At 37.2% G+C, this 14,226-nt stretch overlaps 1 protein-coding gene across 1 annotated transcript; it reads right to left on the bottom strand.

Moving 5' to 3' along the window:
- Positions 1-3,754: 3,754 nt before the first annotated feature.
- Positions 3,755-11,626, bottom strand: RALA (RAS like proto-oncogene A). The gene is made up of 4 exons (XM_009493338.2): positions 11,494-11,626; positions 10,451-10,659; positions 6,733-6,907; positions 3,755-4,014 (listed from the first exon to the last, which is right to left on the bottom strand). Exons 1-4 carry the CDS (start codon positions 11,605-11,607, stop codon positions 3,892-3,894), a joined length of 621 nt encoding a protein of 206 aa, XP_009491613.1. The 5' UTR covers positions 11,608-11,626; the 3' UTR covers positions 3,755-3,891.
- Positions 11,627-14,226: the final 2,600 nt, after the last annotated feature.

Genomic DNA, 14,226 nt, shown 5'->3' with positions numbered 1-14,226 from the left:
TATTGAGTGCTCTGGGAGAGTTAAATATTACTGAGTGCAATATTGATCAAGAGGATGGTGGAGGCAAATCAATTTTTCCAACAACTGAAGCTTTGGTATTTTTCCATTCTGTGTGGAAGAAAAAAAGGTAGAAGAAAAAGACCCCAGCACACACAAACCAAATTATATCTTCTGAATATTTGCCCAAAATGGATTGTACCAGTTAGATAGCTGGTTAGCCAGGATCTCTTTGAAAATGAGAAGAGTCTTGGCATCTGCCTGATCCTGGGCAGATCTCAAGTGGTATGCATTTCAGCATTCCTTTGACAATGAAGCTTCAACCAAAAATATTCCAGTCTGGTCAATGTATTTAGATCAAAGATTATCTTACACTCCTGTATTAGCAACATTGGCACCTTTCCTACTATTCAATTTTAGTAACAAGCTGAAGCTCCCACAAAAATATGCAAGGAGAGGTTTCTTGCCTGAGTCATCTCTTAAAAACATACCCAGTCATTTATTAAAGTTAGAATCACAGCCAAAAATTGGCAAGAGCAAAGCTGGAAAGAAATATAGTTTACACACATGACTATCTATGCACCCACGTGGCTAGAGGAGCCAACACATCCAAATAATGGGAGAAAGTTTAGAAATTAAGGTGCACTATTAGCTTTCCCTATTCAATTCTCAACTGTTGTAGGCTCAATCCTACCTTCTCATCCAGCTCTGGTACAGCTAAATGTATCATATACATTCATGTAATACTTGCTGTGTCTCTGCTGCTCTGCATTTTGCATTGGACTCTAATTATGTAGGGACCATCCCCCCCCTAAGACTCTGGAACCAGAGAATCATTGCAAAGCTTGGTGTCCCAAAAATGAACCCAAGATTTTCAGCATGCCCATTTCACATAGTAACAGATACAATATTTGGCTCCTACAGATGAATACAGTGAGCATAAGGCTCAGATATGGAGTATACTTTACTGCATTATGCTTGCCACGGGAATTGCCGGAGGGGTTATTCTGCATGCTACTCTGATGTTAACAAGGTCTCTCTGAATGGGAAAGCACCTCCTGCACACCGAGATGCTGCTTCAGAATAGTCAAAGCAAGCTGCTGGGTGCAAGTACTGTTAAGCTATTGTATTCTCATCAGGAGGCTACAGTAACTGCCAAATAGACCACAGATTTCTTAGCCAACGTTTTTGAAAGTCAATTGAGTTTTTCAAGCTACAAAAAGCTATAGAAAAAAGGGAGTTAGCATAAGAATTCAATATTAGTTTCATATGTCACGGAAGACTGGACTTTATAGCTTGTTATAAATTAAGGCGTCTGTCTCTGGTCTGCAATTTTACAATGCAATGCATTTCACAAAAGGTAGCAACAGCACTGCCAGCGCGTTAGGCTAACTTGGAGGGAAATACCATGGAAGGCTTTGATCCTGCCAAGGTAAGAAAGCATCTTCAACTTCTTGGAGGAGAAAGAGGGGAGGAAAAGTGCACTCTGGCACAGAAGCACTCTGAGCAGATACATCTATGAATTTCAGACAGAGAAGTAGCCTAAACCAAACACTCCTCTGATGCAAATGTATCACTTGATTTGGATGACTCTCTCAAGATGCACCCAAATCCTATACACACAATTCAAGCTATATTCCCTGCAGGTTGTGGAAGCACACTTATGTTCTCCCTGAGTGTGCTAAATGACGTAGAATGCATTTTTATTTTATTATTATCTAAAACTTACATAGGTTGGTTGGTTGTTTCTTAAATCTCACTTTCCATTCTTATGGAAGAATACTTCTGCAACAAGCTTACCTCAGTTTGTTTGCCCATTTTCTGATATTCTTTGTTACAGCAAAGGGATAAATTAGCTCTGGATAAAAGGTAGCACATGCATAGTCTCAGCTTTTACAAAGTGGCTTTTTATCAGACTAATTAGGTTTAATTTACAATTTTGTTCACACACACGAAAAAGGCTTATGGATTATTTAGGTTTAACTGCTCGACAACTGACATCAACTATAGCAAAGTTTATCAATAATATAGTTATCAATTAACACTGCACAAGTATTTAAAAAAAATGGAAGTTTATTCATCTTTCAATGGCTCAAATAGCAAATAAAAGGACAGAATAAGGCATCAGCCAAGACAAGTTTCATGTGTCCAGTGGCTTCATAACACCTCAGTTCCCAGTATACAGGTTCCAAAGCAAAGTCACAATGTTAGTGGTTAGACTCCCTGCCTAAATAGACCCACATGAGTACACAGTAAGATGAAGACTGGCTTATTTGCCATAGTTACGTGAGTAACTTTAATTCTGCACTTGGCAGTCTACTAAATGCACATACAAAATTCCTACTGATAAATATTTAACATGACAAATATAACTTCTAAGACTTGAGTCCCTAAAATGTCTGTTAGCATGGAAGTTAAATATTTGTTACCTAGTTTGCTTGAGCACATTTTAAACTGTCAGTTATAAGCTTACACATGTATAAAAAGTGTAACAGTTTGTGGAATTGACCTAGTCCGTCTTACCCCAGAGAAGTCAAAAACCCTCAAACATTCTGGTATAGTTTTAGTTAAGATGCAGCATACCAACCGTGTGCTAGTATTCTTGCTGTTCTGAAGCAACTGAGGCAGTTATGTTTTGTTTGGGGATTTTGGATGCACATGGTAAATGTTTCTGTATCGTAAAGCATGTTTGATTGTTTAATATCAACATTAACTAGAAAAAGTAGCTACAATGTTCCCCATTTGAAAATCAACATAAACTAGACTAAACAGTACAAAACCTGCAAAGAGCTTCAGCATAACACACCATGTTCCCATAGCTGAGTATTAGGAACACAGAAGAAATTAACTGATGACACCAGAATTTCCTGGACAACATCTTAACTCAAAACACATTAGCACTACTGAATCAGCTCCACTCCACCCAACTCCAGGGAGTTAAAACCCAAGGAACATCTAGACAAAAATCTACTTGCAAAAGGGAAGTTTCAAGGTATCAACACATTAAGTTTTAAACAACTATTCCAGGCTTAGACATGCCATAGGCTTATGATTTCAGTCTTATATGTATTCTGACCTTTTTCTTTTAAGATACCATATTGTTTACCAAGTTACAGATGACAGAGTATGCTCTGTATTATTCACAATACCAGAGTATGGCACACATTTAAAGAACAGACACTGCTAGCAGACAGCTAGTTAGCGAAATCATTCACATAACTGCCCTCCACAGAGAGGGCAGTCTCCCACTGATGCGCAGGGACAGTCTCCATGCAACAAAGTTGAAAATACACTCTTGATTAAGCAACCTGCTATGTTTAGGTTTTAAAATTAAGGCATATTCAGATGTTTCAATGTAAAAGATTACATCACTCTTCTAGGTTAATCAGGTGATGCAGAACCACATATAATTTTCCCCAACATAACTGTTCCCATATACATTATTCTTTTCTGATTTGCATAACTCCATGGCAAAACAACTGCATACCACTTTGTTAGGTATCACATTCACAATTGTAATTTTCAAGGCAACAAAAGACAAGATGAATTGACAATTACCAGTGATAAAAAAGTATACTTTACAAGAACCCACAAAGTCATACTTCCCCCCTCTGTTCACTATTAAAGACTGCCTATGAAACACTACATTCAGAAGAAATGTGAGAAGGTAGGCAATTATGAAATGGACTGAACTTTGCTTCTCTTGAAGCCACATCATTTTTTTTTTTTTCAGTGAATTTGACTTTCAGTGCAGCTCCAATTCATGCTTTTAGTGGTACATTACAATTTCCAACATGTTAGAGTAATTTCAGTCACTTGAGCCTTCAATGGCATGCTTATAAATTATGGTTTTTATTAGTATGGTCAGGGTAGGAAAGGAATTCAGGGTTTTGATTATAAAATGCAACATCTTTCTCTGATCCTTTTAGCTAGGCTTTTTCTTTTCTTCTTCCCATTCTTTTCTTTGCTGTCTTCCATTTTTCTGGCTCTAATTTCTCTCATTAAATCAAAAAACACCTGAAAAAAAAGATGTAATAATGTAAATGCAAAAAGAGGTCACAAACATGTAAGTTAATTTAAGCTTTCACTGATATCCATTTCAGTTGGTTAGAATAAAGTCAATTACATGCAACCAGTTTGAGCAAACAAATAATCATCTAATACATCTTTCACTGGTTTTGAAGGCCAAGTTGATATGATGCAATCCTGCATCTTTCATTGTACCATAATGTTCCCCTGTCTTCTGATATTTGCTTATGAATCCTGCCAGACAATTTTCCACAAGGATTGAAACAAGAATCTCATCACTGGTCAAGATTTTTTTTAAATGTATTATCTACATCTTATTGAGGAGACTCAAGGAAATCAGTTTACGTTTTGAATATTTTCAAGTGATGAGCTGTAAAGGCTGGAGAAGTGCAACATCCAATTCTAGAAATGTATTAATGGAACAGTAGTATACACTGAACATTTCATGGTCAGTATGTCCCATGATGCAAGTCTAAACACAAAGTGACATGGGGGTGGAGGAATCAGCATTTCCTTTAAAGCAAAGTTATCAATCACACAGCTGCATAAACAATCTTTTAGATCAGGTATTCTCAACTGCCATATTGCAATCTCAAAGTACATATGAACTTCATTTTCATCAAGTGGTTTAGTAGGAAACAAAAATGAGAAAGGTGGAGGTACACCAATGACTTGTTTAAGAGAGATCCTACTGTCACTTAAGGCTTTATGATTGGACTGCTTAAAGCTACTTTGCTCATTTGAAAAGCAGATCTTGACTTGACTTGCAGGATGCTACAGTGAATAATCATTTCATCTTTATAATTTTATTGTAGCAAATCAGTTGAGCATTTCTAACACTTTCCTCTCTCAGGAGATGTTCTCTAGATCTATCAGGGGACTTGATCCATTTCTGTGAAACATGGACAGTGCAGGGGCTGAAAACCTCCTCTACAGAGCTCAGTAGGTTTTTATTTGCAGTGACACTAATCTTGTATTGACCGCAGCAAAAACATCAACCTTCATTACACAGGATTCAAGGAAAATCAATGTAACTAAACATTTTCATCAAGAAATAAGATTGCCTTTAGATTTCTAAATGTGCACTAGGGTACTTGCATGTACTTCAGTCTGTGCAAATGGTATGATGCAACTGTCAACTTGCTTAAGTGCTGATACTGTACTACAGTATTTAGCTGCCTGGGGTACGTAACCTTCTGAAAAGATAACTTAGTGGGTCACCTTTACCAAAGTGAGTGGAAGCCAACTGTGTTTTCCCCAGCTGAGCAAACCCCCTATTCTGGAATTCAGAGAAGCCACATTTCTTATAGAATAGTAACTTAAGTTCATATAACAAACCTCATAACTTCAGATGCTCTAAGTAACTAAGAATACCTGGTATTTACTAGTGCCAAAGCAGCCTCATTTGTGTACTATCAAACCTTAATTCTATATGAAACACGCTAATCTGTATCCATAATGCCACCAGCTCCAAAAAGAAACTTGGAGATCTGTAGTACCTACCACATGTGCACAGCAGCTCTTGATTAGAGAGCTATTAAAAAAAAAAATACACACACACATACTTTTTTTCCCAGCTGCTAAAGGATGGTGAGGTAGATTCTGAAGAGCTGGAAATTTCTGCATGACTGTAACAGATGGATGTTAACTGCAATCATGCACTAAAACTAGAAGATGTACTAGTTTTTATAATAACAACAAAAAAATCAAAACTGTATTCAGCAGTGAGACTGAGTTCTGCTACATTTAACTGACTTTTCTCTGCAGAACAGCATAAAGTTCTTACTGTAGTATTGAACAATCAATTTCTTCAGGAAGACAACTGACAGAAGACAATAGTCAAGTTTAAGTTATTGTAAAACAGAACTCATATTACAGCTGTCATGCTGCAATTGACAGCTCATACGTAAGGATTTACATTAGAGAATTTTTCAATGTGTGATCAAGTCTGTCAATAGCTCTGAAAGGAAAGGATGGCACATTGAACTAAACTACTTCTTTTGCTACACATCTGTTACTCTTGCAGTCTACAAGGCTGAGCGTTATTCTGAATTCTGTATTCCAAGAAGTCCTGTGTTTTAAAGTTATAGTGAAATACTTAGAACTAATCAACAATTTATCTTCTTGGAGACAAAGATTCTCTGTCTCTTATCTTATGACCTTCTGAACCAGGTTTTATCCCTGAAAACTCATGAGGCACTTCTAGGCAGTTCAAAGCTTAAAAGGGTTCAATCATTCTTCACTGAAGCAACATACAACCAGGCATCTGGTTAGATGAGGGTAGAAAGGACTCCAATCCCACTCCCCCCCTACTTTTGTAAGCTGTTTTATTCTGGCTGAGGATCAGACAGCATTCTTCACTGTTCAGAAGCAGACTGTCTTCTAGTTATAGAAAACGCAGTAAGAAGTCTAGGCCAGAATAGCTGCCTCAAGAAATTTTTAATGAAGTAAGGTCTTGTATAATGTCTTGTATAATGACTCCTTGCAGTTTAGGATGGGATAAACTTGTTATGCCTAACATTTTCACTGTTCTACATGAAGTGACCTAGTCATGCACTCATCGCAAGCTAAGGGAGAAAAGTATTTGATTTAAATTTCACCAAAAAAATTGGTAAAATAATGAACATACAGAGTATGACCCATGGAAAAGAGGTATAAAGTAAAATACGATGGAGATATTCTTTGTATTAAGAGGCCAGTTATTACCTTGTCAACATTAGCTCGTGTTTTTGCCGAAGTTTCCACATAATTAACATTCCACTGATCAGCTCTGTTTTTTGCTTCCTCTACAGAAACTTGCCTTTTATCTTCCAAATCTGATTTGTTACCAACTAGCAAAAAAGGAACATTCTCATCTTCTTTTACTCTTAAGATCTGCTCCCTGAAGGAAAAAAAGGAAAAGAATTAAGCATTGCATGGAGTACTATTCTTAGAACACAAAAAGAACTCAGACTAAATACTCTTCCATCTTACAGTGAAAACCCACTTATTCCTTTTATGAAGCTTATGTAACAGTAAAATCTTAAACCTCATTATGACATTATACAGAATGAAGACAGAGACAGACAACTAGTCCTCCAGGAAGGAAGGAGGTGATAAAACAGTAGAACAGGATTGGTTTAGGTGAGAATTTATATATTAATATGTCATTCCTTTTACTAAAGGTGTTACTTGAGAGCATTTACCATTGCCTTTATATTAGTATTTGTGATTGCCATTTTTAAGCTACCCAAACATCAGTTTTACACTCAATTTTTTCCCTAATAAAATGCATGTGCCATTTTTGAAGCTGATAAAATGGTCTACAGCATACCAAGAGAAAAATTACTTCCTTTCAGGAATCTTTCTGAAGTCAAATATATTCAGTCTCTGCAGAGATCTTCATTCAGTTATAAGCCAGTGTACAGATACAAGATGTACATGCATCAGATTTTTAAGGACAGACCCTTCTACTGTTTGAACTGCTAGGTTGAAGGGTTTGAAGTTGTAAATAAAATTCAGTACTACAAATGGTTTGGTACATAAGTCTTCAACACTGAAAAAAAAAAATCAAAGTTTTCTTCTAACTGGAAATACATTAAAAGTACCAGGAACAACAGTTTTCCCAGAAGAGGGATATTCTCTATTTTGTCTCAAAAAGGAGTATAAAGTTAGTAGCGAAATGTAGCCCTTTATCGTGGAGCAATTTCTGAAAAATTGACAAAAAGCACAGAGAAACAAATTCCTTTTGCTGGCTGAGGTGAAACCTATTGCCAGATTTAATTAATTGCTATTCTAAAGGGCCTTGATTTGGTACATGGCAGGATCCTCCTACTATTATAAAAAGCTCTGAATAGCATGCCGTCTTGTGCAGGAAGTCTACTCATGGGCTGAGAAACTGCAGATAGCCCACAAACTTTTTTAAAACCAACAAATATGTATTTGAGGCAGCTTGTAAGACCGCATTCATCTCTGAGGTGTAATTAAAGCAACATTTCTCCTCTCTCTCACAAATATCAGTGCAAATGGTTTAAAAGGGTCTGCAGCTACCCAAAAGTAGTTTGAATAGTCAGTGGATTAGAATGGGTGGCCAGAAAAAAATTCAGTGTGTCGCTGCAGTATCTGTGCAAATAAGACATCTGCTAAAAACTAGTAGCTTTCAACACTAATTGTTCAGGTGATGCCAAACAATTTCACCATGCAAAGAGTTAATCTAACAGCAATCCAGATGACAATATTCTCCTTTGAGCCCTCTCTGAAGACTGATATCTCCTAAACAAGGAGTCTAATTAATGATATGCCAGCTTGAAATCTAGAACTTAAAGAAGTCATTACAGCCAGGCTAATTCTACCTAAAGCAAGACCACATTTTATCAAACTGCCTTTCAAATATTTGAAAGTTTAGTCATTGCAGGCCTGCTTTCTCTTGGGGAAAAAAAAAAAAAAATTACTTGGAGCAATGGCATTTCAGAGCACACCAGAAACTCCATCGAAGACATTGAATAGCAGTAAACAGCTCTCCTGTTGGAGCCTGCCATTCCAGCAGAGCAAAATCCCATGGAAACAATCAAACATCCAAATTCTTCTTGTCACTTACTTTCCTATCTGTCTCTTAAGTAGTATTCCCTCAGGCTGCTCAACAATGCCAAAGATATTTTAACACTATCTTCAAGAGATACAGGTTACTTGTACACAGAGCAGAAAGAATGCAATTTTTCTGAGTTACATTTTAGCATTTAGGCTTCTCCAGTTTCAAAGGCAACTTGAAAGGCACTTTCAGATTCAGCTTGGGGAGAGTTTTAGTCTCCTCACTGAAGGGATTTTTTTCTTCCATTTTTGCTGTTTCAGCATGCATATTGTCAACACTCACCTTTGCTGGAAAAGTAGGACTTCCTCTAGAACCACAGAAGATCATATACTTTGAAGCATTAACAGGATTTTAAACAGATTTGAATAGGTCATTTTGCACTCTAGACAAGCTCAACTATACTAAATAGTCCTCCAGGACTGACAATACCTAACATAAGCCTGCAAATCAATCAAGGTCCGCCCCTCCCTCCCTCTCAAAATATATACATAGACACACAAATAAAAAAAAAGAACACCAGAAGGGGAAAAACTCACTTTCTCCCCTCTCCATACCTCTTTCTTCTCCCTCAGAGATATTAAACATATTCTGATACTTTGTGCTAATTAAGTTGAACTGTGACAGCATCTCTGAAAAGCCTTATTTCAGTGGGATGCAATAATTGCTTTTTATGTTTGTTTCTTTACTTTTATCTCAAAGGTGTTCTGCTCTCTTATTTCACTACACTTTGAACTGGTAACTTTTTTTCTGTTCTCTTTTGTCTTTTTTTTAATACAGCAATGAGTGATTTAAATAGGCTTTATCTCTCAACCAAAATTAAACACCTGTAATGTACTGCTGCCTGTTTCATAGTCTCTTACCATTACAATGGTTTTAATGTGCTGCATGCCTGAAAAGCATCTTAAAAAACCCTGTCCTGGTAAATCTTTACTACACCAGAAAGATCCAGTCCCAAATTTTCTTTTTACCATGTTGCTCCCTACGAAGTAAAATACTGACTTTGATGGGAAGGGTGAATGCTATGCAGAACTCTATGCAGAACTTTTGTCTTGTAAATTGAAGAAATTACAACAGTATCTTTTACAGAGAAAAATTCCATCCAAGCAAAACTGAAGGGACAGATTTACAGCACGCCTTTACACAAAATGCATAGCTACTACAGAATATTTAAAGATACTTCTCATCACTGTTGTTCATAAAACCATCTTTAAGAGGTAGAAAGATTTGTTGTTGATACAGTAGCATTTCACTCTCCCAGAATACAACGCGCATACTTCACATCGCCTAAGACTTTGCAGACAGACATGACCAGATGTGGTTCTCCTGCGCAGTTTATAACTATGAAGTATTCTAGCATAAAACAGCTGGACATGCTACAGCTGCCCTTTTGTTCCAGGTGGTGTTTCACAGGCTGAGAGAAACACAACATAATACTCTATATGAAGCAAGAACTAAAAAAGACAACTCTGGCGAGTGTGCGGTATCATACATACATTACACGCAACCATACAGTATATAAGTGATTTTTCTCAGGTCTATTACTTTGGATAGCTCACAAATACTGCTTCTTAGCACAAGTGCCAAGTAACACTGATTTACAAAGGGCAGAATCCTTCTGAACGGTGCTACGTATCTGCTCTGTGGCAATAGCCTTTTTGGTATTCAGGAACACAGCAGTGAAGATAACCAAAGTGGTACAGATAGCAAAGGCATGGCTAAGCATCTGTTCAAAATGTTATATGACTACAGTAAGAGCTGTCATCTAGACTATCATAAGGATATTACAAAACAAAAACAAAAAAATCACTTGTAATTATCTCACTGTAATTAGAATAATTATCTTGCCTTGTAACTTACCTGAAGTCTGCAGTTGCTGCAAAGGATTCCAGCTCTGTAATAGAGAAGACGCAAAGAAAGCCTTCTCCACTTCGGAAGTAGTTGTCTCTAATTGCAGCATAGTCCTCCTGCCCTGCTGTGTCCAATATATCAATTTGGACTTCTTCCCCATCCAGAACCACCTTTTTCCTGTAGCTGTCTGCTTTGGTGGGCTCATAATCTTCAACAAACTAGAAAAAAAGCCACCTTCATGTATAAAATCATGCCTGTACAAGACAAATGCTTCTATTTGCATACAAGGATATGACAAACATCTTATACGGCTACAGTAGCTAATCAGTAAGCATACGTATTTAGGCTATGTGAAGACTCAAATGATTCATAGTCAAAGCAGGCTCTCCATCAGCCCAAACAGTTTATAGGTTTTTGCTTTCTTCAGCCATCAAAAGGAAATTTTAGAGGCAACTGCAAAACATCAACATCTGTGCACTACCCAAGCCTCTGCTTCTGGTCAAGCACAGCATCTGGGCTGCGTTCCATTATGCTATCAGGCAGTCCTGACTTTGAATATATTTAGTATAAATTTTTAAATAACACTGAAGCCATGACTTCTACCTTTTAATCAAAAAGAATTACTTTCACTGGAAAAAAGTAAGGAAACAGGAAACGTATTTTCTTCCCTATCTTCAACAGCAGCATAAAAAACAGGAAAAAAATTGGTCATCATTTCAGGCATCATGCAACTCACCTAAGTGAAGCAGCTTTGAGCTATAACACCTAAATAAGTTCTACTAGGTCTAGTGAACTATGACAGAATATACCAATAATATGACAGAGCATCTAATTGCTTAGAAGTCTGAAAAAATGCCAAATTATATGTTCACAGGTATCTCCAGAGAGTAAATCACTAATCTTAAAAAAATATTTTTGTTCAATTTAATTGCTGACTTTCATACCACTTCATACACATTTAGATCTTTTCAGAAAATAACTGTACTAATGAATGCTTAACTAACACTATGTAGCAGACATCTCCTGAGACAGTTTTTAGTGCAGATTCTTACCTCATCATACATAAACTGTAGTGTTAAAGCAGATTTTCCTACACCACCACTTCCCACCATGATGACTTTGTGTAAAGCCAATGAATTCTGTCCTTTAGGCTTATTTGCTGCCATCTTTGGATTGCAGAAAGTTCACAGGTGTAAAATGAAAAATCTAGAAGAAAAATATTGCTTCATTAGTTTTCTTTGCCTTCTCTCACATGCACTGTTTAAAGTGGATTTGTTTTACATCCCTACATATCTAATGACTTAATTTCAGTTCTGCTATCTTCAGTGAAAGCTGTCTGCTTTTTCACTGGAAGCCATTCCACAAATTATACTGAGCTCTTATTTTTTGTAGCATGAGCGAAGAAAGCCTTCACCATTTGGAAAGGGCACAAGTGAGTTCACAGCATCCAAGAGCAATTAAGGGAAAAGACATACATTTTGGTATGTAGTGGTTTCTTTTAGAGACACAGCATTTGTCAAGAATTCTTGTTAGTTTACTAATCAAGAATTGAAAAAGGAAGCCACAGTGAGTCAACACCATACAAGAAGACCTGAGATATAACAGATGCAGGGGAAAAAACAGACATTTGAAGGAATTTCCAGCTTAAATAGCAAGCACCAAGACACAGCATCAGCAGCAAGGATTAGCTAGTGTACTTTTTCAGCAAAAAGCAAGCAAATGTGTCACTTAAAACCTAAAAATACCCAGTTTCAGTAAGTCAATCAGGAACTGAAAGAATAATCTAGTTTACACAGAGTGGAAAGATTCAACTTGCCTTCCCAGGCTATAAATGCCCTTATTCTGTATATTTGGAATAGTTGTCTCAGTCCTACAACTGCTTGCTCAAACATAAGTCTCTGCACCTCGCCAATACCAAAGGGCTCTATGACAGTTAATTCACATACAGTCTAATGTGCATGTGCACATGTGCAAAAAATAACAATCCCATTAGCTTTTTTTTTTTCCAAAATCATGTTATAGTTTTAGCAGATCTCCAACTACTATCTTCCCACAGCTTCATTTCATTCCCTACCTATCCCAACAGTAGTATCATGGTATTTGTGTTATATGAAGACAGAATATTTTGTCTGCTTGCACAGTTCTTAAGACGTGGGAAAGTCACTGCACTGTGACAGAATGTACCCTCCTCCAGAGATTTAAGGTCAAAACAAGCTCTGATGTCCAAAAAACACAATGACATCTACATTACAGAAGACAAACGCAAGAGACATCTATAGTAGCAACGAAGAACCAAATGTAACTTAGATTTTGTTAATTAGAAAGCTCAAAAAGAGCACATTCACATGGCAGCACAGTTTAGTTATTGCAACTATCGGGTAATAATACAGCATAGTAACAAGACACCACTACCTCATTACCTTTACCCATCATGATCATTTGACAATCTCACACTAAAATGACATCCTCCTGCATAATGAATCACCTTTGTGTGCAGCTTAGTGAAGCATGACAATTTTATTAAAACTTATATCAAAATCCCTAGTTGAGGACGTGCACTAAGACTTCATTAGCAGTGAGCCAGTTAAGCGTAACAGCATGTTGACTGAAGCTTCATTAGAGATTAAGCCAATCCTTCCTGGAATTAAAAAATAAATAAAAAGGTGTAGTGGTTTTGGCTGGGATAGAGTTAATTTTCTTCAGAATAGCTGGTGTAGTGCCATGTTTGGATTTGTGATGAAAACAGTGATGATAACACACAGATGTTTTAGCTATTGCTGAACAGTGCTTGCACAGTGTCAAGGCCTTTTCTGGTTCTCACGCTGCCCTGCCAGCGAGTAGGCTGGGGGTGGGACAGCTGACCAAAGGGATATCCCATGCCATAGCTTAGCAATAAAAGCTGGCAAGGAAGTTTGCCAGGGCTGCCGTTGCTCAGGGGACTGGCCGGGCACTGGTCAGCTAATGGCAAGCAAATTTTCCCCTCTCCCTCCCACCATCACTTGTTTTTCTCATTTTTTTCTTTTTTTTTTAAACTTGTTGTCATCATCTCAACCCACAAGTTTTCCTACTTTCACTTTTCCAATCCTCTCCCCCATCCAAGGCAAGGGGGGGAAGTGAGAAGGCAGCTGTGTGGTGCTTAGCTGCCTACCAAAGGTAACCCACAGACTATGTGGAAAAACTCTCCAGCCCACATCAGTACCACTACCCATTCTACTATCCAAGAATTTTGAAAATGCAATTGAAAATTAAGTTGCTTAAACTGTTTTTGTCAGAAAGATTATCTAAGTGAAATAAGCATGAGTAAGCTGCTGTACTAATTATAGAGATATAGCAGAGAAACATAACTAACATTACGTTGCAAGTTCTTTTAAGAAGGAGATGGATGAGAACATTACAGTTGTGGCCATCATGGCTTAAAAAGAACCACTGCTTTCTTTTTACTCAAGAGGGAGTACAAGAACATGAAAATAGCTCCAAGCCATGTGTACATTTTCAACCTACTACACTGCATTTTGCACTACACATTATTTTGTCTTTGCACTTTTCTCTTAAAAGGAAAAATGTACCCTGAAAGTCATGCTTACTTCTTTTTAGTATGTATTTGAGACAAATATAAAGAAAATTCCTCTGAATTCCAGTCATCAACTGACAAAAGCTCAGTTTGCCAAGTTTAGATTACAATACATACTCTCAGAAGCAGAGAAACTGAAGCACTAGTATACCTGGGTAAGGCCTACACTAGCCTTACTAAGCAACAGAACAGACTATTCTTCTAGAAGCACTTC

The sequence above is a fragment of the Pelecanus crispus genome, chromosome 2 (assembly GCF_030463565.1).
Source record: "Pelecanus crispus isolate bPelCri1 chromosome 2, bPelCri1.pri, whole genome shotgun sequence".
In the NCBI taxonomy this organism is placed as follows: Eukaryota; Metazoa; Chordata; class Aves; order Pelecaniformes; family Pelecanidae; genus Pelecanus; species Pelecanus crispus.
The sequence above is the reverse complement of the archived record's forward strand: the minus strand, read 5'-3'. Positions and strand labels throughout refer to the sequence as shown.

Excerpts from the sequence above, each read along its gene's own strand:
- RALA (XM_009493338.2), bottom strand. The coding sequence starts at position 11,607 with ATGGCAGCAAATAAGCCTAAAGGACAGAATTCATTGGCTTTACACAAA. Across the intron at positions 10,660-11,493 it reads TACAGTTTATGTATGATGAG|TTTGTTGAAGATTATGAGCC; the intron begins GTAAGAATCTGC and ends CTTTTTTTCTAG. Across the intron at positions 4,015-6,732 it reads CACGAGCTAATGTTGACAAG|GTGTTTTTTGATTTAATGAG; the intron begins GTAATAACTGGC and ends CTTTTTTTTCAG.